Source organism: Lissotriton helveticus, chromosome 12 (genome assembly GCF_964261635.1).
Source record: "Lissotriton helveticus chromosome 12, aLisHel1.1, whole genome shotgun sequence".
NCBI lineage: Eukaryota > Metazoa > Chordata > Amphibia > Caudata > Salamandridae > Lissotriton > Lissotriton helveticus.
Genome location: NC_136073.1, coordinates 105,655,829 through 105,682,428, shown reverse-complemented (window position 1 = coordinate 105,682,428; position 26,600 = coordinate 105,655,829). Strand labels below are relative to the sequence as shown.

The following is a 26,600-nucleotide window of genomic DNA, read 5'->3' as shown; positions in this document are numbered from 1 at the left end:
AATGTAGTTACGTGACATTTCAGGCGTGCAGGGGGGGGGTCCTTTGGACCTTCCCCTGCACCCTTGAAATTGCATTCTCATTTTGCGATTCCTTAATTGCGAATTCGCAAAATGAGAATGCTTTCCCATTGATTGCTATGGGCCTCTAGGCCCATAGGAATAAATGTAATGCGATTCCTTAATTGCGATTTGCAATTAAGGAATCGCAAATAAAGTAAATTAAGAAATCGCAAAAACTTTTGCGATTTGATGCATAGGAATTTGCGATTCCTAAATTGCGATTCCTTAATTTTCGCAATTTAGGAATCGCAAATTCCTACAATGATGCATGTGGGGGGTAGTGTTTAAGATAAAATAAGTGCCATCAAAAATGTATATATTTTTTGTAATATGCCAACAGACTGCATCTAATGCAAACCCTTTTTGTAAGTTTCCACAAGAAAATACACTCCAGAACTCAGATGCCAAACACTCATACATTAACACTCAAAAATGCATCTTTGTCACCATAAACTTCAAACAACTCCAACTAATCAAAGCAACATACTGGCTCCCAAGCAGTCTTCAGATTTGCTGATTAACCAAATGCACACATTACATTTCTTTGAGGTAACAGACACCCTTGCGAGAAGCTTGCTTGTTTATTGGTTGCCTGCCATTCCCTGGCCTCACAGTACAGGAGCTTCCATTCCCTTTCCTTCCAGCCACCCCAAGGTCGGCATTAACTGACCATGGACGATTGTTTTTTTTCCAAAAGGTGCAGGAAATGTTTTTGTTCAATAAAAAAAAAGACTGGGAACCTTATTCCCATTAGATCCCGTTCATGTCAACCACTGGTTAGAAGAAAATATAAATGTCCGATTGGTTGGGATTCGTGGCCTTTTTTCCCCCAGGGACACATGAAATAGAGGCACCAAAGAGGATTTTATAGACACATCCACAAAGCTTTGTGTCAATAGTAAACAGTTACACAGCAACGTATATTACACCGAGTGGGTACAAAGATTGAATTGACAGAGAATTTGCACTGTGGCTCTCGTCCACTTCCCATTAAGAGTACAGTTGAGAGAAATAACACGCCTGAGCTTGGTTGGGCCCAAGGGTGTTCATATAACGACACCCATGCTTTTCCTTCTCAAATGGGTTAAACTGTCAAGACACAAAGAAACCAAAACTTTCAGAATCCTTTCAGACATGATTGGAGAGAAAATTGCTCTGCGATTCTTGGCCTTTTCACTTTGAGTATAAACATCAATTCAGTAAAATGGCAGATGTACTGCATCTGAGATCTGCATACTTTGCCGCTAAATTACATTATAAGGTTGTTCTCTTGTCCCACCTGCAGCCACTCAGCAATCTCCTATTTGATGGAAACTACAGAAAGTAAACATGCTTCTTGGAGCTCTTTTTACTTTCTTGTCTGTTGCCTTCATGGACCCAGAGTGCAGAGGTAGCAGAGACAGTTCTACTGTTACCAAACATCAGACCAGGTGTAGCAGATACTACCTGACATCCATGAATCCTGAGCAAATGGCAGATACTAAGCATTTCACCAGTGATAGCGTGTTGGGCTCTACGTGTTGGCACATGGACTGAAGGATTTTGATTTATGGACCGAAATAGAATGAGATAATTGTGCTAGCATGCATCTAACATGAGGGCATGGATTACTAAAATAGTGATTAAGGCAACTACACTAAAGACTATGGTAACAGGTATTGATTATGTTATGGATAGGTAAAATATTCCAAATATCTGAGCTTTGATAGATTGATACCAGAATGCCAAACCTGCTATCGCCTCATTTTGCGCAACATAGTTATCATGATGGCAAAGCTCCCCTATAGATCAAGCACCATTCTGTTTTAAACAGCAGTCGATAGAGTGCACTTCATTGATCAAATCTCCTTTTTGCTTGATCCTTACAGACGTTTCCCTTTCCGATTTTGATTCTGCTCTGTTACCTCACAGGTGCAAAGGATACATGTCGACAGGAGACATCTTGCTGACAAAAGACCGTATTGAGAAGAGCATACCATACATCAGCTTGTACTCCTGCCCAGGACAGAGAAAACATACAGGTGAGAAGAAAGCATACACAAAAAATCCATACAGACTGTGGGACTATTTTTACAACCCTGCCCTGCAAGCGTTAAAACTTTGGAAGAACACATCCTTTTTTTCTGTACAAAATACCAAAAGATCCGCAGGAGATGGATACGACCGACCTGCATAAACATTGGAGTTAGGCAACAACAGATTGCCTATAGAATCCTGAAAACCGACACCACAGGACCAATAGTTTACGCGGTCAGTCGTTTCCTATTCTCGTTCTGAATCAAACGGGAAAAGCTTCTGCATATAGTTGGCGCCGATTGTTAACAGTAAAATGAATCCTAATGATACACATTGATTTGCTGGCTTAAATGAATTGCATGCTTTAAGCAAAACCCCTTTCTTACTGTTAATCCAGTGTTGTGCTCCTCAATTGTATGCTGCTTTACATGTTATTAGTTGATAAATGTGCTGATAATTGTTTTTAGAATTTTTAACTACGCACTCTTATCGATTTTAGATATGTCTGATGACTTCTTATTTTGTTCAAATACTTTTAAAAACCAAGTATTGCTCGTACTAGCATTTGTACACTTTGATGGTTTTAAAGAAACCGAATAAAGTTATTCAACATCCATACAGAAATCAACAGATGCAGCCACCAATCAGTAGAGAAGTAACAAGGACAATTAAGATCTCTTATCTCCTTCACATCCACTGGAAATGGACCCTGCTGCTCTCCATCCCACCACTAAACGTGGTATATAGTGGGGTTTATACCTAATAAAAGGTAAGGAGAGAAAACAAATACTCCTTATGTAGAGGCCCTGTCTTTGCTTGACCCTACTAGATTGGCATAACCCAACAGACCTAATATACTTGACCCTAGGGTACCTCTGTTGTGTGGAGCCATAGTCTCATAGAATATAAACAGTGCTCAAACCCCCCAGCTCACATAAATGTATTTTCCAATGCTCTGTAGCATTTATATTTCAAATTCAACTATAAACAGTGTTAAACACTACTATCCAATTGTCCACAAACTCTTAAATACTTTTTTCTCAAATATAACAATGCGATGTGTTAAAGCACGTTCACATTAAAAAGTGTATCTTTCAATGGCCAGCCATTACACATTTTGCAGTATCGCTGTTTATCTGTAATGTTTTATATGCTGTCCTATTGTTTCGATTTTCAACTAACATGGACATGCGCTGATAAATAATGTATAGCGTCCTCAAGAAGAGTAACTTCGTTACCATAAAAATGTGTGTACTTTGAAATATAAAACCCGTAGATGCACTGTTGATATTCTCTGAGACTAAGGGTCGGCACTGCAAAGGTACCTTAGGGTCAAGTGAATTTTACTAAAGAATTGTAAAAAATGCATGTGCCTTTGGTACGTTAGAGCAGTCTATTAATAGTGACCTTGACCAGTCACCCTTCCTTGGTAGGGGACTACAGTCGAACTCCGCTTGTGCACATTTGCTTCACTACAATTTAGCCTCATCTGGTGCCTTTACCTTGCCCATAGTCAGTTACAATGCTATCACTCCTGATTTACTTGAGCCAAATTCCAGGCAGCAGAAAATCTTGTGTGACTCTGTCTCTCCCTTCAACTATCAATGACTACGGACTATCCATCTAGCCAACTGACTCCCTCACAGTCCTATAAACTGCTCCCAAATGAAGCCGTCATAGTTGCACCAATCACTGAGATGTCAATCACCCCTCTCCTGCTAAATCTGTTCTCCAACACCGACCTTTCCCCCATTTGAAGGTGATTAGTCACTGTTCCACTTGTACTGCACCTCAATCTTACACAATAAAGGCCGGTTGGGTGCTCACCGTCTAGAGTGATTTGTGTATTGCCGTCCCAGTCTTAGCCTCGTTAGGGTAGCAGGTAATCAATTCTCCTATCCTTCTAACACAATAACATTCTCCTTACCCATCACCGAGACCCATCCTCTCCTACAAACTTGATTGAAGACACCTCATTGCTACTGATCTGTTGAGGGCGTGTGTTCCTTATTGCCCGGGCACATCTGGGCCAAAATCCCTCCCTCACCATAGGGTAGAAGATGGTCCTTACTTTGTTGACTAACGTCTGCTAGTTAGCTTATCCTTCCCATCTACATGAACATTATTCTACTCTACAACATATGCCTAGTCAATTCTCAATCTTAAGTGTAATTAACTGTGGAGGACTCTCCAGCCCGGTCTGTGGGAAGATTGGTGGATTCTTCACTGATTTGCACATACCCCTACCTTGTGCAGAAGCTGTCACCACCTCCTTTTTAGGTCTCGCGCCCATCGCGCAGGCGCGATACTATAGTTACCGGGTCTGCTTCCCAGGAGACTGTCACGCGCACGCTCAGGAAAGCAATCGGAGCCGGCCACGCGCGCGCGTTCCCAATCTCCTGTCTCTCTGGCGAAGCAGCTGAGCCGCGATCTCATAACCCGAACTCGTTTTAGGACTTGTTTAACATGTTGTAGCAGCCTTTCTCATCCTGTGTGTAATGCAGGTTTGAAGTAGTGTAAGTCGCTGTCCTCCGCTGCAGCGGCCAGGGCTCGGGTCTGTGGTTCTGTCACTCACAGACAGACAGACCTCTGCGGCACATTCACTAATCGAGGTTTCATAACGCGCCTCGGTGCGTTTCCCAGATTACGCTGCCTGTCTTTACTTCGTCATTCAGGCTGGGCTTCCAGGGCCTTTTGTTTTTACATGTAGTTACCGGAAGGTGAATAAATAAAAAAAGTTACAAAACATTTAGTTTTCATCGCCACGCCTTTGACTCCGCCCCCCCCTCCCCTCTCCCCATTTGTGCACACAGCATCAGAGTTGCACTTCGACCACGGGGAAGGGGGGGGGGCATGGGTCTTGTGCAGGAGCTCCTGGGCGCCGTTGTGTGGGGGTGAGGGTGGGCTCCGGACCCTCTGCCCCCCCCCCCACGCGCTGGCACCCAGATGCCACATGGTTCCGTCGCCCCTCGTGTGTGCTGCCCTTGAGCAGTCAGGACAGGTGGCACCAGCTGTGGGCGCTGGCAGACCCCTGCCAGCAGCCCTGAAGACACCCCCAAGGCATGTGACCCCAAACACTCCAAGGGCTTTAACTAGCTCCGCCTTTCATCCTATCTAAATCTCTTGTGTGTGCTGAGAATTTCTAGGCTCTTTGTAAAGTGGAGGCGACCACCCCTCCCTGCTCAGCATAGCGCGCATTATTCACACACTCATCCACTCCGACCCCTCGCCCCTGGCAAGAAATGGAAACACTCTGGGGGTAGGACACCCCACAGCTCTGACGGGCCGCTACCGGAAGCACGGGCCTTCAACAGACAGGCGCCCCCTATGGGCGTCTGAAGTCTGGTGCTCACTTCCTCCTGCCCTCCATCCCCTCCCCTCCGCCTTCGCCTCCGCCTTCAAGAAGGAACTAAAACTGCTCCCTCTTCACCTTCCCTTCCTGCTCTGAGTGCTCAGGGCTACTCCTGTCCGTGCTGCACATCTCCCTGGCCCCTCTCCTTGGACCTGATTGGCTGAATACCCACCATCAGCTTCCTGCAAAGTCTGCACAGTGGTGTGATGAAAGTTGAGGGGGTGTCCCCTGCGAGGTACATGGACGCCCCCTCCGGACTCAACCAGGAGCTCTCAGGCTAGGGTACTATGCTGAAGGGGGCCCTGTGCGAGGTGTCCTTTTTTCCCCACACTTGAAACAAGACTGATTTAGAGCAAAACAAAATCATAGTAGTGAGTGCAGAGTAGTGAGTAGTGCGTGCAGAGTAGTGAGTGCAGAGTAGTAGTGAGTAGTGAGTGCAGAGTAGTGAGTGCAGAGTAGTGAGTGCAGAGTAGTGAGTGCAGAGTAGTGAGTAGTGAGTGCAGAGTAGTGAGTAGTGAGTGCAGAGTAATGAGTGCAGAGTAGTGAGTGCAGAGTAGTGAGTGCAGAGTAGTGAGTGCAGAGTAGTGAGTGCAGAGTAGTGAGTAGTGAGTGCAGAGTAGTGAGTAGTGAGTGCAGAGTAGTGAGCAGTGAGTGCAGAGTAGTGAGGGCAGAGTAGTGAGTGCAGAGTAGTGAGTGCAGAGTAGTGAGTGCAGAGTAGTGAGTGCAGAGTAGTGAGTGCAGAGTAGTGAGTGCAGAGTAGTGAGTGAAGAGTAGTGCAGAGTAGTGAGTAGTGAGTGCAGAGTAGTGAGTGCAGAGTAGTGAGTGCAGAGTAGTGAGTGCAGAGTAGTGAGTAGTGAGTGCAGAGTAGTGCATGCAGAGTAGTGCATGCAGAGTAGTGCAGAGTAGTGAGTAGTGAGTGCAGAGTAGTGAGTAGTGAGTGCAGAGTAGTGAGTAGTGAGTGCAGAGTAGTGAGTGCAGAGTAGTGAGTGCAGAGTAGTGAGTGCAGAGTAGTGAGTGCAGAGTAGTGAGTGCAGAGTAGTGAGTGCAGAGTAGTGCAGAGTAGTGAGTTGTGAGTGCAGAGTAGTGAGTGCAGAGTAGTGAGTGCAGAGTAGTGAGTGCAGAGTAGTGAGTGCAGAGTAGTGAGTGCAGAGTGCAGAGTAGTGAGTGCAGAGTGCAGAGTAGTGAGTGCAGAGTGCAGAGTAGTGAGTGCAGAGTGCAGAGTAGTGAGTGCAGAGTAGTGAGTGCAGAGTAGTGAGTGCAGAGTAGTGAGTGCAGAGTAGTGAGTGCAGAGTAGTGAGTGCAGTGTAGTGAGTGCAGAGTGCAGAGTAGTGAGTGCAGAGTAGTGAGTGCAAAGTAGTGAGTGCAAAGTAGTGAGTGCAGAGTAGTGAGTGCAGAGTAGTGAGTGCAGAGTAGTGAGTGCAGAGTAGTGAGTGCAGAGTAGTGAGTGCAGAGTAGTGCGTGCAGAGTAGTGAGTAGTGAGTGCAGAGTAGTGAGTGCAGAGTAGTGAGTGCAGAGTAGTGAGTGCAGAGTAGTGAGTGCAGAGTAGTGAGTGCAGAGTAGTGAGTGCAGAGTAGTGCAGAGTAGTGAGTTGTGAGTGCAGAGTAGTGAGTGCAGAGTAGTGAGTGCAGAGTAGTGAGTGCAGAGTAGTGAGTGCAGAGTACTGAGTGCAGAGTACTGAGTGCAGAGTAGTGAGTGCAGAGTAGTGAGTAGAGAGTGCAGAGTAGTGAGTGCAGAGTAGTGAGTGCAGAGTAGTGAGTGCAGAGTAGTGAGTGCAGAGTAGTGAGTGCAGAGTGCAGAGTAGTGAGAGCAGAGTAGTGAGTGCAAAGTAGTGAGTGCAAAGTAGTGAGTGCAGAGTAGTGAGTGCAGAGTAGTGAGTGCAGAGTAGTGAGTGCAGAGTAGTGAGTGCAGAGTAGTGAGTGCAGAGTAGTGAGTGCAGAGTAGTGAGTGCAGAGTAGTGAGTGCAGAGTAGTGAGTGCAGAGTGGAGAGTAGTGAGTGCAGAGTGCAGAGTAGTGAGTGTAGAGTAGAGAGTAGTGAGTGCAGAGTAGTGAGTAGTAAGTGCAGAGTAGTGAGTGCAGAGTAGTGAGTGCAGAGTAGTGAGTGCAGAGTAGTGAGTGCAGAGTAGTGAGTGCAGAGTAGTGAGTGCAGAGTAGTGAGTGCAGAGTAGTGCGGACAGAGTAGTGAGTGCAGAGTAGTGAGTGCAGAGTAGTGAGTGCAGAGTAGTGAGTGCAGAGTAGTGAGTAGTGAGTGCAGAGTAGTGAGTAGTGAGTGCAGAGTAGTGAGTAGTGAGTGCAGAGTAGTGAGTGCAAAGTGGTGAGTGCAGAGTAGTGAGTGCAGAGAAGTGAGTGCAGAGTGCAAAGTAGTGAGTGCAGAGTAGTGAGTAGTGAGTGCAGAGTAGTGAGTGCAAAGTAGTGAGTGCAAAGTAGTGAGTGCAAAGTAGTGAGTGCAAAGTAGTGAGTGCAAAGTAGTGAGTGCAGAGTAGTAAGTGCAGAGTAGTGAGTGCAGAGTAGTGAGTAGTGAGTGCAGAGTAGTGAGTAGTGAGTGCAGAGTAGTGAGTGCAAAGTAGTGAGTGCAGAGTAGTGAGTGCAGAGTAGTGAGTGCAGAGTAGTGAGTACAAAGTAGTGAGTGCAAAGTAGTGAGTGCAGAGTAGTGAGTGCAGAGTAGTGAGTAGTGAGTGCAGAGTAGTGAGTGCAGAGTAGTGAGTGCAGAGTAGTGAGTGCAGAGTAGTGAGTGCAGAGTAGTGAGTGCAGAGTGCAGAGTAGTGAGTGCAGAGTGCAGAGTAGTGAGTGCAGAGTGCAGAGTAGTGAGTGCAGAGTAGTGAGTAGTGAGTGCAGAGTAGTGAGTAGTGAGTGCAGAGTAGTGAGTAGTGAGTGCAGAGTAGTGAGTAGTGAGTGCAGAGTGCAGAGTAGTGAGTGCAGAGTGCAGAGTAGTGAGTGCAGAGTGCAGAGTAGGGAGTAGTGAGTACAGAGTAGTGAGTGCAGAGTAGTGAGTAGTGAGTGCAGAGTAGTGAGTGCAAAGTAGTGAGTGAAAAGTAGTGAGTGCAAAGTAGTGAGTGTAGAGTAGTGAGTGCAGAGTAGTGAGTGCAGAGTAGTGAGTGCAGAGTAGTGAGTGCAGAGTAGTGAGTGCAGAGTAGTGAGTGCAGAGTAGTGAGTGCAAAGTAGTGAGTGCAGAGTAGTGAGTAGTGAGTGCAGAGTAGTGAGTGCAGAGTAGGGAGTGCAGAGTAGTGAGTGCAGAGTAGTGAGTGCAGAGTAGGGAGTAGTGAGTACAGAGTAGTGAGTGCAGAGTAGTGAGTAGTGAGTGCAGAGTAGTGAGTGCAAAGTAGTGAGTGCAGAGTAGTGAGTGGAGAGTAGTGAGTGCAGAGTAGTGAGTGCAGAATAGTGAGTGCAGAGTAGTGAGTGCAGAGTAGTGAGTGCAGAGTAGGGAGTGCAGAGTGCAGAGTAGTGAGTGCAGAGTAGTGAGTGCAAAGTAGTGAGTGCAGAGTAGTGAGTAGTGAGTGCAGAGTAGTGAGTGCAGAGTAGTGAGTGCAGAGTAGTGCGTGCAGAGTAGTGCAGAGTAGTGAGTAGTGAGTGCAGAGTAGTGAGTGCAGGGTAGTGAGTGCAGAGTAGTGCAGAGTAGTGAATAGTGAGTGCAGAGTAGTGAGTGCAGAGTAGTGAGTAGTGAGTGCAGAGTAGTGAGTGCAGAGTAGTGAGTGCAGAGTAGTGAGTGCAGAGTAGTGAGTGCAAAGTAGTGAATGCAGAGTAGTGAGTGCAGAGTAGTGAGTGCAGAGTAGTGAGTGCAGAGTAGTGAGTGCAGAGTAGTGAGTGCAGAGTGCAGAGTAGTGAGTGCAGAGTGCAGAGTAGTGAGTGCAGAGTAGTGAGTGCAGAGTAGTGAGTGCAGAGTAGTGAGTGCAGAGTAGAGAGTAGTGAGTGCAGAGTAGAGAGTAGTGAGTGCAGAGTAGTGAGTAGTAAGTGCAGAGTACTGAGTGCAGAGTACTGAGTGCAGAGTAGTGAGTGCAGAGTAGTGAGTGCAGAGTAGTGAGTGCAGAGTAGTGAGTGCAGAGTAGTGAGTAGTGCGTGCAGAGTAGTGAGTGCAGAGTAGTGAGTGCAGAGTAGTGAGTGCAGAGTAGTGAGTGCAGAGTAGTGAGTGCAGAGTAGTGAGTGCAGAGTGCAGAGTAGTGAGTGCAGAGTGCAGAGTAGTGAGTGCAGAGTAGTGAGTAGTGAGTGCAGAGTAGTGAGTAGTGAGTGCAGAGTAGTGAGTAGTGAGTGCAGAGTAGTGAGTGCAGAGTGCAGAGTAGTGAGTGCAGAGTAGTGAGTAGTGAGTGCAGAGTAGTGAGTGCAAAGTAGTGAGTGCAAAGTAGTGAGTGCAGAGTAGTGAGTGCAAAGTAGTGAGTGCAAAGTAGTGAGTGCAGAGTAGTAAGTGCAGAGTAGTGAGTGCAGAGTAGTGAGTGCAGAGTAGTGAGTGCAGAGTAGTGAGTGCAGAGTAGTGAGTGCAGAGTAGTGAGTGCAGAGTAGTGAGTGCAGAGTAGTGAGTGCAGAGTAGTGAGTGCAGAGTAGTGAGTGCAAAGTAGTGAGTGCAGAGTAGTGAGTGCAGAGTAGTGAGTGCAGAGTAGTGAGTAGTGAGTGCAGAGTAGTGAGTGCAGAGTAGTGAGTGCAGAGTAGTGAGTGCAGAGTAGTGAGTGCAGAGTAGTGAGTGCAGAGTAGTGCAGAGTGCAGAGTAGTGAGTGCAGAGTGCAGAGTAGTGAGTGCAGAGTGCAGAGTAGTGGGCGCAGAGTAGTGAGTAGTGAGTGCAGAGTAGTGAGTGCAGAGTGCAGAGTAGTGAGTGCAGAGTAGTGAGTGCAGAGTGCAGAGTAGTGAGTGCAGAGTGCAGAGTAGTGAGTGCAGAGTAGGGAGTAGTGAGTACAGAGTAGTGAGTGCAGAGTAGTGAGTAGTGAGTGCAGAGTAGTGAGTCCAAAGTAGTGAGTGCAAAGTAGTGAGTGCAGAGTAGTGAGTGCAGAGTAGTGAGTGCAGAGTAGTGAGTGCAGAGTAGTGAGTGCAGAGTAGTGAGTGCAGAGTAGTGAGTGCAGAGTAGTGAGTGCAGAGTAGTGAGTGCAGAGTAGTGAGTGCAGAGTGCAGAGTAGGGAGTGCAGAGTAGTGAGTGCAGAGTAGTGAGTGCAGAGTAGGGAGTAGTGAGTACAGAGTAGTGAGTGCAGAGTAGTGAGTAGTGAGTGCAGAGTAGTGAGTGCAAAGTAGTAAGTGCAAAATAGTGAGTGCAGAGTAGTGAATGCAGAGTAGTGAGTGCAGAGTAGTGAGTGCAGAGTAGTGAGTGCAGAGTAGTGAGTGCAGAGTGCAGAGTAGTGAGTGCAGAGTGCAGAGTAGTGAGTGCAGAGTGCAGAGTAGTGAGTGCAGAGTAGGGAGTAGTGAGTACAGAGTAGTGAGTGCAGAGTAGTGAGTAGTGAGTGCAGAGTAGTGAGTAGTGAGTGCAGAGTAGTGAGTGCAGAGTAGTGAGTGCAGAGTAGTGAGTGCAGAGTAGTGAGTGCAAAGTAGTGAGTGCAAAGTAGTGAGTGCAAAGTAGTGAATGCAGAGTAGTGAGTGCAGAGTAGTGAGTGCAGAGTAGTGAGTGCAGAGTAGTGAGTGCAGAGTAGTGAGTGCAGAGTGCAGAGTAGTGAGTGCAGAGTAGTGAGTGCAGAGTAGTGAGTGCAGAGTAGTGAGTGCAGAGTAGTGAGTAGTGAGTGCAAAGTAGTGAGTGCAAAGTAGTGAGTGCAGAGTAGTGAGTGCAGAGTAGTGAGTGCAGAGTAGTGAGTGCAGAGTAGTGAGTGCAGAGTAGTGAGTGCAGAGTAGTGAGTGCAGAGTAGTGAGTGCAAAGTAGTAAGTGCAAAATAGTGAGTGCAGAGTAGTGAATGCAGAGTAGTGAGTGCAGAGTAGTGAGTGCAGAGTAGTGAGTGCAGAGTAGTGAGTGCAGAGTGCAGGGTAGTGAGTGCAGAGTGCAGAGTAGTGAGTGCAGAGTAGTGAGTAGTGAGTGCAGAGTAGTGAGTGCAGAGTGCAGAGTAGTGAGTGCAGAGTGCAGAGTAGTGAGTGCAGAGTAGGGAGTAGTGAGTACAGAGTAGTGAGTGCAGAGTAGTGAGTAGTGAGTGCAGAGTAGTGAGTGCAGAGTAGTGAGTGCAGAGTAGTGAGTGCAGAATAGTGAGTGCAGAGTAGTGAGTGCAGAGTAGTGAGTGCAGAGTAGTGAGTGCAAAGTAGTGAGTGCAAAGTAGTGAATGCAGAGTAGTGAGTGCAGAGTAGTGAGTGCAGAGTAGTGAATGCAGAGTAGTGAGTGCAGAGTAGTGAGTGCAGAGTAGTGAGTGCAGAGTGCAGAGTAGTGAGTGCAGAGTAGTGAGTGCAGAGTAGTGAGTGCAGAGTAGTGAGTGCAGAGTAGTGAGTAGTGAGTGCAAAGTAGTGAGTGCAAAGTAGTGAGTGCAGAGTAGTGAGTGCAGAGTAGTGAGTGCAGAGTAGTGAGTGCAGAGTAGTGAGTGCAGAGTAGTGAGTGCAGAGTAGTGAGTGCAGAGTAGTGAGTGCAAAGTAGTGAGTGCAGAGTAGTGAGTGCAGAGTAGTGAGTGCAGAGTAGTGAGTGCAGAGTAGTGAGTAGTGAGTGCAGAGTAGTGAGTGCAAAGTAGTGAGTGCAGAGTAGTGAGTGCAGAGTAGTGAGTGCAGAGTAGTGAGTGCAGAGTAGTGAGTGCAGAGTGCAGAGTAGTGAGTGCAGAGTGCAGAGTAGTGAGTGCAGAGTAGTGAGTGCAGAGTAGTGAGTGCAGAGTAGTGAGTGCAGAGTAGTGAGTGCAGAGTAGTGAGTGCAGAGTAGAGAATAGTGAGTGCAGAGTAGTGAGTAGTAAGTGCAGAGTAGTGAGTAGTGAGTGCAGAGTAGTGAGTGCAGAGTAGTGAGTGCAGAGTGGTGAGTGCAGAGTAGTGAGTGCAGAGTAGTGAGTGCAGAGTAGTGAGTGCAGAGTAGTGAGTGCAGAGTAGTGAGTAGTGAGTGCAGAGTAGTGAGTGCAGAGTAGTGAGTGCAGAGTGGTGAGTGCAGAGTAGTGAGTGCAGAGTGCAGAGTAGTGAGTGCAGAGTAGTGAGTGCAGAGTAGTGAGTGCAAAGTAGTGAGTGCAAAGTAGTGAGTGCAAAGTAGTGAGTGCAGAGTAGTGAGTGCAGAGTAGTGAGTGCAGAGTAGTGAGTATTGAGGGCAAAGTAGTGAGTGCAAAGTAGTGAGTGCAGAGTAGTGAGTGCAAAGTAGTGAGTGCAGAGTAGTGAGTGCAGAGTAGTGAGTGCAGAGTAGTGAGTGCAGAGTAGTGAGTGCAAAGTAGTGAGTGCAAAGTAGTGAGTGCAGAGTAGTGAGTGCAGAGTAGTGAGTAGTGAGTGCAGAGTAGTGAGTGCAGAGTAGTGAGTGCAGAGTAGTGAGTGCAGAGTAGTGAGTGCAGAGTAGTGAGTGCAGAGTAGTGAGTGCAGAGTAGTGAGTAGTGAGTGCAGAGTAGTGAGTGCAGAGTAGTGAGCTGCCTCAAGTGAAGTCCTCTGGTACCCAAGGATGACTAGCAAACAATATTATTCACAACGTTGCTTACTTTTCAGCAACATTTGACAGTTTTCAAATCATCTTTATACAACAATTCAGAGTTTGATAACAAATTAATGGATCGACGTTGGGAGCTCCGTAAATTAATGGACTCCTTCAAGGCTATTGGCTGTACGGTATACTTACAAGAACCGGCACGCCTTAAAATTATTAGGGGTGGACAATCACTATTTCTTACTGAACCGGAGGAAGCGATCAAAAACATAGAGAGGTGGACGAGAGAGAAGGACTAAAAAAAGACTCTATAGTCTATAAAAGAGGGAATAGGATGTAATTTTGAGCTTTTGAGAAATTTGGAAAATTAATCGAAACACAATGTGATTACTAACGGAGGACTCATTACGACTAGAGCACATCTGTCTAACTATCCCTCTTTTCTTTTTGCTTCCTGCCTTTTTCTCCCTTTTTTTTTTTCTCTTCTTCTTCTCCCTCTATAGCGCTCTTTCTTTGCTGTGGAAACATTCATACTATGAGTCGCTCTAGCGGTGTGGAGCAAGTCCCATGCTCACAACTTCACTGTGCTGCCCTTCCAGCGGCAGCCAAGATAGCGGGGTTTCCCCCCCTGGGGGTCTTGTGGATAAGGGGGTGAGCAGGTGGATTCGAGCCATCGGGGTGGGTTGGGCAGAAAAATGGGAAAAAATGTTATTGCAAGAATAAGAGAAGCTTAAAAAATAGCAACAAGGTTAATGAAAGTGCTTTTTGGGAGAGATCGAGAAGTAACAATATAAGCTATGACTTCTTTTAAATGTTTAGTCTGGAACGTTGCCGGTCTCAATAACAAAGACAAAAGGAAACTAGTACAAGAAGAAATGGACTTGTATAGACCACATATGATATTTCTTTCAGAGACTCATATCAGATATCAAGACCGTAAGTTTCTATCACAAATGGGTTGCGATCTTGTTGTTTGTTCTACTCTAGGGGCACCAATTCGCGGTGTTGCTATTCTAAAACAAAAATGGCTAAGAGTGAATGTTATTAAGACTGCCGCCGATGTTAAAGGCAGGTGGGCAATAGTACAGCTGCAGTTTAATCAAAAGTGCTATGTATTCTGCATAGTCTATGGGCCAAATTTAGATATACCTAAGCTGTATGAACAATTGACTATCGAGTTATTGGACTGGGAGGGGGAACTTTTGATAATGGGGGATTTCAATTGTGTCATGAATTATGCTATAGACTCCACAAGTAAAGGAACTAGAAATAGGATGGGTAAAGTGAGGTCAGCTATTCTAGAACTAGCTAGGATACACAACCTAAAAGATGTCTGGCGTACTAAACATCCCACCATAACCGGCTTCACATATTACTCCTCCCCACTTCAAACCTTCTCTAGAATTGACATGATCTGGGCAACAAATTGCTTTCTGGAAAATTGTGTAATACAAATCTGCCCTAAAATCACCTCAGATCATAACCCGATATTATTTGAATTTAAAAATTTGGACATTCAACCCATAGCTCGGCAGTTTACATATCCTAGATACTTACTTACGGACCATAAATATATCTCTGGTATTAAAAAGCACATCCAAGAGTATATATCATTTAATATCAACTCTACTGCTATTAACCATGTATGGGATGCATGTAAAAGCAGTATTAGAGGCTATACACAGCAATATATTTTCCGGGATAACGCTGAAAAACGAGGGTTAGAAAAGTCCATCACATCAAATATCTCTTTAGCTGAACAACAACTTTCAGACGCTATAACACAAGGCAAATCCAATATTAAAGAACTAAGTCTTAGACTTATTTCACTAAGGGCATCTCTTAAGAAAACCCTTAGGGAAAAATTTAGTATAAAAATCCACAAATACAAACTCGCACAATATGAAGGCGGTGACAGAATTGGGAAAATTCTGGCGTACAAGGTAGCGGATAAAAAGGCCAAAACTACTATTAAAAATATAAAAGGACTCGACTCTAAAGTCTATACTAAACCAGAACAGATCCTGAGACAATTTGCTAAATATTACTGTCATCTCTACACTCCAGAAAAAATACCTACTTTAGAAACAATAGAAGCATATCTAGAGAAATACAGTCCTGAAAGATTAGACCCAGAAATAAATTAGACCACTTAATATTAACATCTCTATCGAAGAACTTGGAACAGCTGTAAAGGCACTCCCCCCAAATAAGGCTGCAGGTGAAGATTGCTTACCTGTGGAAATCTATAAGGTCTGTGAACAGGAACTTCTCCCACTACTTAAACAAGTGATAGACTTTGTGGGAGAAACAGGAGCTGCTCCTGCTTCATGGCGTACAGCTAAAATAGTATTCTTTTTAAAAAAGAATAAACCACCGGAAGAACAGGGATCATACAGGCCAATTTCTTTAATCAACACTGATGCTAAAATCTTCGCTAAAGTACTTGCCAATCGGTTAGCGCCAATAATGCCAATTTTAGTTAACTGCCAACAACACGGATTTGTGCTAGGCAGGGATACCACTACCCATGTCAATACTGCAATAACTGCTTTCGATGTCGCGGCGACTACTCTCACCCCACTCGGTATGGTCATGTTAGATGCAGAGAAGGCATTTGACCGAGTGGGGTGGGAATACCTCTGGGCAACACTACTGGCTTATGGGATACAGGGGCAATATTTAAGATGGATACAATCCCTGTATGAGACACCTACAGCAATTGTCAGCTATATGGGGAATAACTCGGACAACTTTTCAATAAAAAGAGGCACTAGACAGGGGTGTCCTCTTTCACCCCTGTTATTCGCACTTATTGGAAAGACCAGAATATCAACAAGCTCGGGGATCTTTATGGTCCAGATGGCCTTCTGAGCTTCAACACACTAAAAATACTTTATAAAATCAAAGAGACATCACATTTTAAATACATACAGATTCAAGATTTCTTAGTTAATAAAAAGAAAATCGAGAGTGTTGAAAATTCAGATATTCTACAGCTTATCTATTCCAATCAGACTAAAGCCATTATTAGTAAGAGCTATAGGCTCCTCAACAAAAATCAAGTCGGCGATTGTGGCAAAATGGCAGACAAATGGACTAGTAGGCTAGGAATAAACATCAATCCAAGCCAGGTTGCGTGTTCATTAAAACAAATAAATCGAGTTGTTCAGTCTTCAAATCGGAGGCTACAATTCTATAGGACAGTTATTCAAATGTACTATACACCTCAAAGAATCTCTAGCTGGGCTTCTGGCAACATTTCTAACGAACGCACTAAATGTTCAAAATGTAATATGGAAGCTGTAGGCATAGAACATATGCTCTATGAGTGTCCAAAACGTATCACCTTCTGGTTGGGAATAATCGATGTTCTCAATAGGAAGCATATACCAACGCCTACACTTTCTGCTCATCTAGTTTTGTTAGACATACAAGACACGAACAGTATATACAAGGATTTGCTAACTATCATCTTCGCCTGTGCTAGACTGGCCATCGCGCGAACATGGATCTCGAAGGAGCCCCCTAGCGTCATGGAATGGTGGTATCTCATCCATGAAATACATACTATGGAACTCTCATTGGCTAAACTAAGAGGCTCTAAAGCCCTAAAAGGAAGGGGAAAAATTTGGGGAACGTTTATCAGTTAAATGGATTACTATCAGTTAAATGGATTAATATTTCGTGAGACCGACATGTCATACACGTTATGCATTTATACATGTATATATATATCTATATTTTTCTTTTCATTTTTCTTTTCTCTCTCTATAATGATAAAAATACGTACAGAGAATTATGCATACTTGTATAACTGAGTTGATTTTATCATTGTATTTTCTGTTTTTTCTTGCAATAAAAAAAAGGGGAAAAAAAAAAAGATACATTAATGTAACACATTGTAATATACAATGCCAATAGCTCAAACTTTAATGCTGCGAGACCTATTGCATTGTAAATGCTTGTTAGAAGGGTTGGTGAGTTCATCACTCACGTAGATCACTCACAGCCTACACATACCCTTCTCTTTTGCACACAATGCTAGGCCACCTCTGCCGATGGCTCCTCATGTTTGCTCTAGTTCAAGGCTAGCTGATTTACCTCATCTTTAGAGATCCCGGCTTGCTTCTTGCGGTTCCACTCGCTGTAGTGCAGACAGATACCGTTTCGGTCAAAGATGTACAGGTTGTGCACAGTCATCTAGAATGAGAGCAAGAGGGTTCAAAAAGCTGGGAAGTGAGTGCCTGAGATGCCACCCTGATCCCACTAAGCATCTCCTTTATTTACATCCACACTTCCCCGACTGCGGCTCTTCCAAACAGCACTCACCTCATACAGATTGTATCCCTGCAGTCCTGTGGTCACGAAACTACTACCAGAAACCACAGCCTCCCCTGACTGAGGGCCATGCGTATGGAGGAGGTCTTTGCAGCACTGAGGATTTTCTATTCTCCCAGTCTGCATGCACAGAGTATTTCCCAGACTCAACTCACTTAGCTTCCTCCTGGCCCAAGCTTCCAATACTGAACTTCTCAACTAATCCTATTGTTCCTGTCTGGTCCTTCAATGGCCACCAGCCGATCCACTGAACTACTCGTAGAATTCAGCATCCCCACTGAGACTCTGCTTGTTCAACCCTTCTTTACCCCGCCTGGACACCCAGCCTCCCCGTTGAGTCTTTCTTGGAGCCCTGGCTTCTCTATCAGCTCGTCCATCGAGTCTTAGACTGGCAGCCTCTCCACTGAGCATCACCCCCCCCGTCCCCCAACTCTTAAAGGTAAAGAGGGTCATGTATTGTGCCATATCGAGATCAATGCTGCACCAGATTTTCACGACGCTCCCGCACATTAACTTGGGAGACAAATATTCCAATTAAGTGGGATAAACAAAAACATGAACTACTGAGGCAAGTTCGGCAACCACTTAAGATATCCACCGAGGTTTGGATCATAGTGAGGAAGAGCAAAGTGAAGAAACAAAGGAAACATAAAATCATAACCTAGGCAGACCTGCAGCACATCAAAAATGACTGACAATGTATACCGCTTAAGAACGTTTGAGGAATAGATTGAACTCTGGAACACTTGAGAGCCCAAGCGATGTATATGGAGGAGGTCTGAGAGCCCAAGCGATGTATATGGAGGAGGTCTTTGCAGCACAAAAAAAAAAGAAGAACCAATAGATTGGGGTGGGAAAGAACACCACTGTATGCCTGCATGCCAGAAGACGATAAATACCCAATAATGCCTCTCTTACATCCACAATGGCAGAAAAGCATACTTTAGGAGTGCACATTCTCTGCATGTGGAAATCTGATTATGCACAGATTTACCACTGGAAGAGCAAGTGCGACAGTCATCGACAAAGCCAATAAATTTGCTTTAAGGTGCCAATGCACAAACATAGGTAGGCAAACTTGTTAAACGTAAAGGGCCAGATGTAGGTAAATAGCATTTACCGATTCGAAAATAGCAAATTTTACTGATTCGGTATTTTCGAATCGGTAAATGCTATGTAGCCAATCATTCAGCAAAAATTACCGAATCGGTATTTACCGATTCGGTAATTGCCATTCATTCCTATGAGCCTGGAGGCCGATTCGGTAGAAGGGGGAAAACATTGAAGGGTGGCAGGGAGTCACTTTGACACCCTGTTGCACCCCTCAATTGTGTATGGGTGTACATGTTGCAGACATACATGCACATGTTGCAAGACATACATGCCTAAGGCCATGTATGTCTGCAACATGGCACTGTGGCAATTTGCATAAAATTGCTTTTTGGGGTGTTTTCGTTATTTACCACCAACTTGTAGTTGGTGGTAAATAACAAATCCTAACATGGGATAAGCACTCATTTAAGTGCTCCCTACATTAGGAATTCGGTAATTTACCAAATCGGTATTTAAGAAATCGGTAATTTACCGATTCCATAAACTACCGAATCGTTAATTTCGGCCCCTACATCAGAAACGGCCGAAATTAGTTAATTTCGGCTGTTACCGACCGGTAATAGCATTCCGACATCTGGACCAAAGTTATTATTTATTGCATATCGGTTTAGAGAAGATAAAATACACTTAGGGAACATCAAGGTGATGGACACATTTACCAGTAAATACATGCAAAAGATAAAGACTTTTTCTGCTGTACACCCTATTTTATTTCACTTAGAAAGCAAAACATGTTCATAACGCATTAAATTAGAGCGCAACGGCATGTCTATCTGAAACATTCATACCTAGAGTTACACACAATCCATGTGGAGAGTGGGAGACACAGGTGGGAGGTAGGGACGGAAGAGAGGGAGACATGATCGGACAGGGAGGAAGAGAAAACAGAAAAATGAGGGAATGAAAGAGGTAGTCAAAGAGGACGAGAGCGTGGGAGTGAGCAAGAGAAAGCAGAAAAAGGTGTGAAAGCAAGAAAATGGAGTTGTAACAAAAGAGAGAATGGAAGGAGTTGGAGAGAATGCACAGCCAACAGTTAGAGAGAGGTGGCAGGATGTGAGAAAAGGAGAGAGAAGGCAAGACAGACATGAGGTAAAGAGGAGAGACGAGGAATAGGGAGAGATTGAAGAGCAGTATGGCGAGAGAGGTAGAGAGAGAGACCGACCTAAGAATAGGAGGGAGCAAGAGAAGCTGATAAAAAGAGAGGGCAGAGGAAAAATAAGCGGGAGAGATAAAAGACGGGCAGACACATGCATAAATATAGTTTCATAAGCTCATAGAGGACAGGCTATAGTTTAAAGTTGTAGTTTCAAATGTCACTTAGTTTTGCAGTTTGCAGGTTACATTGTAGGTCTTTGGCGTGATTTCGGTTGACCTCTTGCAGCTGGCCTTCTGAATTCTGTGTGGGGGTGCAGCTTCTCGTTTAATACTCTGAGTGCTCTAGGAAAACGACTTGCTTAACATCCTAAGAGTAAGATTGTAATGAATTGAAGCAGCTGGGGTGTTCAGTAGATCTTAACACGAAAAAGAAATCAACAAGAAAGGATCTAGAGGTCCTGAACCCTGTACTTCAGCAATGCATTTTCAAGTGGAGCCTACCAGACAGCATAAGCTGTCTGGGTTTGAAAGACCTAGACTGAGGATTTACCAAGAATTTACAGGGGCTTAAGAGCCTGCCTACTGCTTACCATGGGTTGGCTTTATTCTCACTCTCATTTGCTTCCTGCTTGGGGGTTTTCCTTGTCCATCTTGTGCTTGGCCCTCCCCTGGAGCACAGCCTCTTTATCGTCCTATTGACTGTGTTACTTGTGTCCTTCCACTGCTATATTTTAAGGAGCTACATTGTTTTCATTTTGGTTAAGCACTCCTTCAAATGCATGTTTTCCAGCTCTCTTCCTCTTGCGCTTCTCTCCCACTACCCTCAAATTACCCCCTGTGCTTTATGTTTGCTCTCTCTCTCCTGTGTACTTCTCCCCCCCCCAACCCTTTCAACCACTGCATCAGACAGAGCCCCTCTGACCCCCTCCCCCTCGCTCATTGGTGATCGACACTTGGCCCTTTGCCAGTTCATCTGTCACTCCACCACTGGTTTTGTTATTCATCAAAGGCTTTATTAAAAAGGTGCAATGTTTACATTAGTGACAGAGAGACAGCTACCGCGCAGCTGCTACTAGCCGCACAGACAAGAAAAGATGATATTCAGCAGGGTGATTCAGGGGAAGTGCTTTGAAGTTTGACAATGGCTGCTGAACAGGGAAAAAAATATATTCCACATCGACACATGCTTCTTGTCAGCAGCAGCTATAGCAGAAAAAGTATTGTGAAATTTCTGCTTGTGCTTGTTTTGGACTAAATCATGAAGGTCGTCTGAACTGGAGCCTCCACCCACCGCCCCAAGGCCGCGGGGAACTACTGCAAGTACACAAATATGGACACAAGAGAATGAAGGGCACGCGGGGCTTCCACGTGCCCAGCAAAACGTAACCACCAGCACTACTACACGACTGGACCACGTGCCACAGCTCTTCCCGCCTCCTTTAGTTCGCTTCGCCATTTGGTGTCCTTGCACGTCGCACATGGAGAGCATCCCTTTCTTCACATGGAACAATGGCCATGCTTCTGCAATCCCTTGCTTGCCCATTATAGTAGCACGTTATTCTGCATTTTAGTCTTGAAAAAGATTATGGAACAGATGATCCTTGAAATGCATCACTCTTCAATTAAAAAGGATTTTGTCAACACTAGCTGCATCTCTTTGTAGGTCTTTGCTTTTATGTAAACAATTAAGAACATAGAAAGATTTCCAACCACGCGCACCTCAGAGCGTGTTCACTTATCTAAGCACTGACAAATGACCAGTGTTTGTTTGAAGGGCATTAACATATGTTTGGGAACTGGGTAAAGAGAAGTAAACATTTTGCACCTTTTTAGTTGGCCTTTCACCCACCTGCAAACACATATTTAAGCAAAAGTAATCGTTGGGGAAACAATTATATTTTAGTGGTATGGTACCCCACCTCGTTAATGGGATGTCTGTGCGCGTGTAACCAGTTGCAGAACAGTATCCTGGCTGGATCAGGGAGAATAGTGACATGCCTTTATAGTGCCTCGATGTCCCAGCTTGCGGCTAAAAGCACTGTAAATATGCAAGTCATTTTATTGTAAAATTGTATTACCCACCGCATAAAGGATGCGGCAAAATGTGGAATGCCTGCCCATTGCGTACCATTGGTTGGCTTGTCAGTCATATGCTTGCTTCTTATTCAATCGCTTTCCTTGTTTCAACTTGTCCATCTCATGTTTGTCCCTCCCCTGCAGCATACCCTCCTCACGTTCTCTCCCATTGGCTGGCTTTTATCCTTCCACTGCTCACTTTCAGGGGCTACTTCTTTCTTCTTGGCAGAGCACCACATGACGTGTGTGTTATCCAGCTCTCTCCCTTTTATGCTTCTGCCCCACCAAGTACCCTTGTTGCTGTCTCACTCATGTGCTGCATGCTTTGTCTTGTATGCTTCTACCCTTCGCCAAAACCCCTTATGCAGGTTTTCCTCCCACCCTTCATGTTGCCTCGCCCTTGCTTTCTGCTTTTCCCCTCCCCACGCCTAATCCCTATTGCTCACCATGTTGAAAATGACAATGTATATGTACATAAGCGGCGTTCATTTGTGTTCACTGTACCCCTTGTTGTAAGCAGAACAGATATCGCTAAACACTTGCTGTGTTATCCCGCCAGCATGGACCCATGCACACACATACACGACAGCCATTTTAGACACCATGGCCTCTCTGCCCATCTGTCCCCGGCACCCCTCCCCGCGCGCACTGCTCATGCATTAGCCACGAGACCCTCTCCCTCTGCGTGACCCTGCTCTAGAAATAGCACTCCTGCTTGACCCACACCCCCCATTTCCTCCCAAGAACACCCTTCCCCTCAGCTGACGACACCCCCGGCTGCGCTTGGCCTCTCGACCCGGTCCCAAGTCCTAAGACCAAGCCTCGTGGATGTACATCCCCCTTTTCCCTGCCCAGCATAACAAAACCGTGATACACCAACCGAAGTGTCCGACCTTATCACCTGACCAACCTTTGACCTGATCATCCCCTCCTGCCCTCGTGTCCTGTAGGAATGTCCGGCTGAGAGATCACAATCTCTCTTGTTACATTCAGGAGGGGAGGATGACATCTGAGCGACTGGTATGTGAATAGGCCTGAAGCTGGGATTCCAAGCATGCCTTTTTCTACTTCAATGTGAACAATAAAGAATTTGCTAGCCCCCACGGAAATGGTTAGATAAAGAATTTTCAAGAAAAGCACAAACAAAGGAATTCTTCTGCTCGTGCGGGTTTTTTTATTTAAACCTGTTTCAATTTTTTATCAAATTTGTTTTTTTCATGGAAGAGAAAGGTACTTATGAACCACATTTATACATATTTACAACAATTAACCGACAAACATATATACAAATATAAACAATTATTGCACAATCTTCTTTTACAAAAGCTACGTGTTCACAAATATTGATTCTTTGTGAAATATTTCTCACTTGTGATTACCAGAGAATGAAAACAAGAAAAAGCAACCCGATTAATGCAAGGGGAAGATCAAAAACAATTAGTAATATGATCAGAAATGAATTCCTGTTCCCTTTCTTAAAGTGCCGACGCGTTTCGAATCTGAAGATGAATGACAGATTCTCTTCAGGGCGCTTTCATTGGGGGTAATCTTCATCTATGGGCAACGCGGTCCCGCGGGTCCAATGTATGTAACGAAGCTTATGACTCCTTGGGTCCTTTTGCTGTAGCTGTGGACCTCTATTGGTGTTGGAAACATGTAGGTTTCTTTTCTTTCCCACTTTCTGACTTTCGTTGGTGATGGCCTGCGTGCTCGCACTAGGATTTCAAACTCCTGCGCTGTTTTCTTTTGCTGCACAGAGAGTTTATTGTTCTTCGCGGGCCTCGTATGTTTATGCTGTGTTGGTTGATGGTTTACAACGATAGGAATCCATACGGAGTGGAAGATGTACAGAGCGAATTAAAACGCTGCTGAGTGTACCGCGAGGTATGCTGAATCACGGTTCCAACCGGTGATATCAACACAGCATAAACATACGAGGCCCGCGAAGAACAATAAACTCTCTGTGCAGCAAAAGAAAACAGCGCAGGAGTTTGAAATCCTAGTGCGAGCACGGAGGCCATCACCAACGAAAGTCAGAAAGTGGGAAAGAAAAGAAACCTACATGTTTCCAACACCAATAGAGGTCCACAGCTACAGCAAAAGGACCCAAGGAGTCATAAGCTTCGTTACATACATTGGACCCGCGGGACCGCGTTGCCCATAGATGAAGATTACCCCCAATGAAAGCGCCCTGAAGAGAATCTGTCATTCATCTTCAGATTCGAAACGCGTCGGCACTTTAAGAAAGGGAACAGGAATTCATTTCTGATCATATTACTAATTGTTTTTGATCTTCCCCTTGCATTATTCGGGTTGCTTTTTCTTGTTTTCATTCTCTGGTAATCACAAGTGAGAAATATTTCACAAAGAATCAATATTTGTGAACACGTAGCTTTTGTAAAAGAAGATTGTGCAATAATTGTTTATATTTGTATATATGTTTGTCGGTTAATTGTTGTAAATATGTATAAATGTGGTTCATAAGTACCTTTCTCTTCCATGAAAAAAACAAATTTGATAAAAAATTGAAACAGGTTTAAATAAAAAAACCTGCACGAGCAGAAGAATTCCTTTGTTTGTGCTTTTCTTGAAAATTCTTTATCTAACCATTTCCGTGGGGGCTAGCAAATTCTTTATTGTTCACATTTAACTGGTCCAGCTTCCCCTGCATCCCAGGACCACACTCCCCTTTTTCACAAATTTTTCTACTTCAAACGTCTTTATTGTAATAAGGAATGTTTGTGCATCATAAACATGTGTATAAAAGACGAAGCCTCAGAGAACTAGTTAGAGCACCTCCTGAAGACACTATGCGAGTGTCCGAAATGACAGGCTCTCCTCATGAGAAATAAAACTCTATTCTTGTCTTCCTGCTTCCAGCGCTCGTCTATTGATTTGGTAATTGTTCAAGATGGAAACTAAGAGGCGTCCTGCGCCAGCAGCCTGGGCATCAGGTGTGTTATGGGCTGACTTTTCCTCAATTGGCGCCCCAACGCGGGGTCCATCAGCGACATAAGGTCCGGTAAGAGAGGTCCAGACGATGGGGTGAACATCTAAACGATTGGAGTATACCTGCCTTGAGAGGGCCCTCGTCCGGCTGCCGATTGAATGAACTTCACCAATTCTGAACGGACCTCTCTCAAGTGACCTACTGTCCTGACTGGAATCCCACAGGAATGCTGCGGTAAAAACATGGAGAAAGAGAACGATGGGGCGCTGGAAAAAGGAAGGCGAAGAATTGCCCATATGGTCCGGTCCGGGTAAGGTTAAGTAGGACGTCTTTACGTCCGATTGGTAGGATGGCTTTATCCATCTGATTGACTGATTGATTGATTGTTTTGGAATCAGTATTTAAAATACTGGTATTGTTCATTGATTGGTTCATTTAGCCTCGGTTGCTACTTGAAGTATTGGTTCTCTTTGAGACATTCTCTGTTTGCAAACAGCGACGAATAGGAACGTTCCTCTCTCTTTGCAAATAGTGAAGGATAGGTAATGCGGACTTTTGTCCCCCGTTGTAATCCGTCATGCCTATTTTTCTCCCCACTGATTGATTGGTTGCTCTGTTGCTCTTTGAGACATTCGCTGTCTACAAACGGGGAAGAATAGGAATATTCTGTCTCCCTTTGCAGATAGTGAAGGGTAGGTAATGCAGACTTTTGTCCCCGTTGTAATCCGTCATGCCTATCTTTCTCCCCATTGATTGTTTGTTATCGATTTTTATCGATTATTGCTCTTTGAGATATTCCCTGTCTACAAACAGGGAGGAATAGAAATATTCTGCCACCCCCTTTGCAGATAGTGAAGGATAGGTAATGCAGACTTTTGTCCCCGTTGTAATCCGTCATGCCTGTTTTTTCTCCCCACTGATTGATTGATTGTCTGGACATTTATTGTTCAAGGAATAGTTCTTTTGAGGCATTCTCTGTTTGCAAATAACGTGGAATAGAAATGTTCTGTCTAGTCTTTGCAAGTAATGAAGGGTAGGTAATGCGGACCTTTGTCCCCCGTTGTAATCTGTCATGCCTATCTATTCCCCACTGATTGGTAAACCAGTTCCACCCGGACCATTTATTAGAGGTAAGTCATCTGGCTCGGCCAGGAGGGCACCCCTAATACAAAAGGACAAATATTTAAAAAAAAAATGCGGATTAGCCGCTGTATCGTGCTAGCAAATAAGAGAAAAAAAAATATATATATATATAAAAATCGTTATGGAAAAGAAAAGGAATCGAGTGAAATCAGTAGGCCGCTGACGAGATCTCTTTTTCAACCTCGCTGAAATAGAAACATAGGGAACAACCCCTCAGGAGATATGAAACTGGTGAGGAAAGCCGAACTCAACGCTATGACTTCGACACAGCTTGGCTCCACCACCCACCCCGCCCAATTAACGACAAACCTTAGGCGAATAATAGAAAATATACAACACTATAGCGAAGTAACAGGTGAACACGTTTTATTTTTTTTAACAAAAAAAACATTCAAAGCAACTATTTACATGACAAACGGCTGCATCGACAAACGAAACCCACAATGCATTTCGCCGTCTGCCTGACGCCGTTCCAGTCCTTCCTTCCCCAAAGTAGCACTGTTGGACTACTTTGGGCTACTTTCTAGTAGTTTTTGGGCGTTTTAAAGTCTACAAAAACCGTCAGGGGCGGCCTGGGGTGGAAGGACCACTACGCGAATAGCCCGAAGGCGGCACCACGCGCCAAGACCTGTCCCCCGGATGAACCAAGGGACCCGTTCCTGGGGCCGGGGTGAAGAAGCGTCCGGCCGCCATCGGCTGTAGGCCCGGCCCGAAACCTGCCATGCGTCCCCACTTCTTTAATAATGGCTGAGGCAACACTGGGGGGGGGGGGAGGTCTTGCACATGCCTCCCACCCCCCCCCCCTCGTCCTCATCGCCTGGTCCGGCCATAACAAATGTCAAGCGAGACGCCGTGGGGTGCACCGGGAGGGAGAGGCGGCGCGAACGAGCCTCTCCCACCTCCCCAGGTGAAGGCTCCCCAGCTGCACCCCCAACACTCCTCGCACCCGGCAAAGGGTTCGTCCACTCTTGCGGTGC

General features: G+C 45.1%; 1 protein-coding gene across 1 annotated transcript in view; it reads right to left on the bottom strand.

Annotated features, from left to right (window-relative positions):
* TRAPPC1 (trafficking protein particle complex subunit 1) overlaps positions 1 to 26,600 on the bottom strand; it is a 50,327-nt gene that overhangs the window by 1,572 nt on the left and 22,155 nt on the right. Inside the window, exons 2-3 of the mRNA XM_078669431.1 lie at positions 17,010 to 17,108; positions 1,985 to 2,055 (exon numbers count right to left, since the gene is read on the bottom strand). Coding sequence (XP_078525557.1) covers positions 1,985 to 2,055; positions 17,010 to 17,108 — 170 coding nt within the window. The remainder of the gene's footprint in view (positions 1 to 1,984; positions 2,056 to 17,009; positions 17,109 to 26,600) is intronic.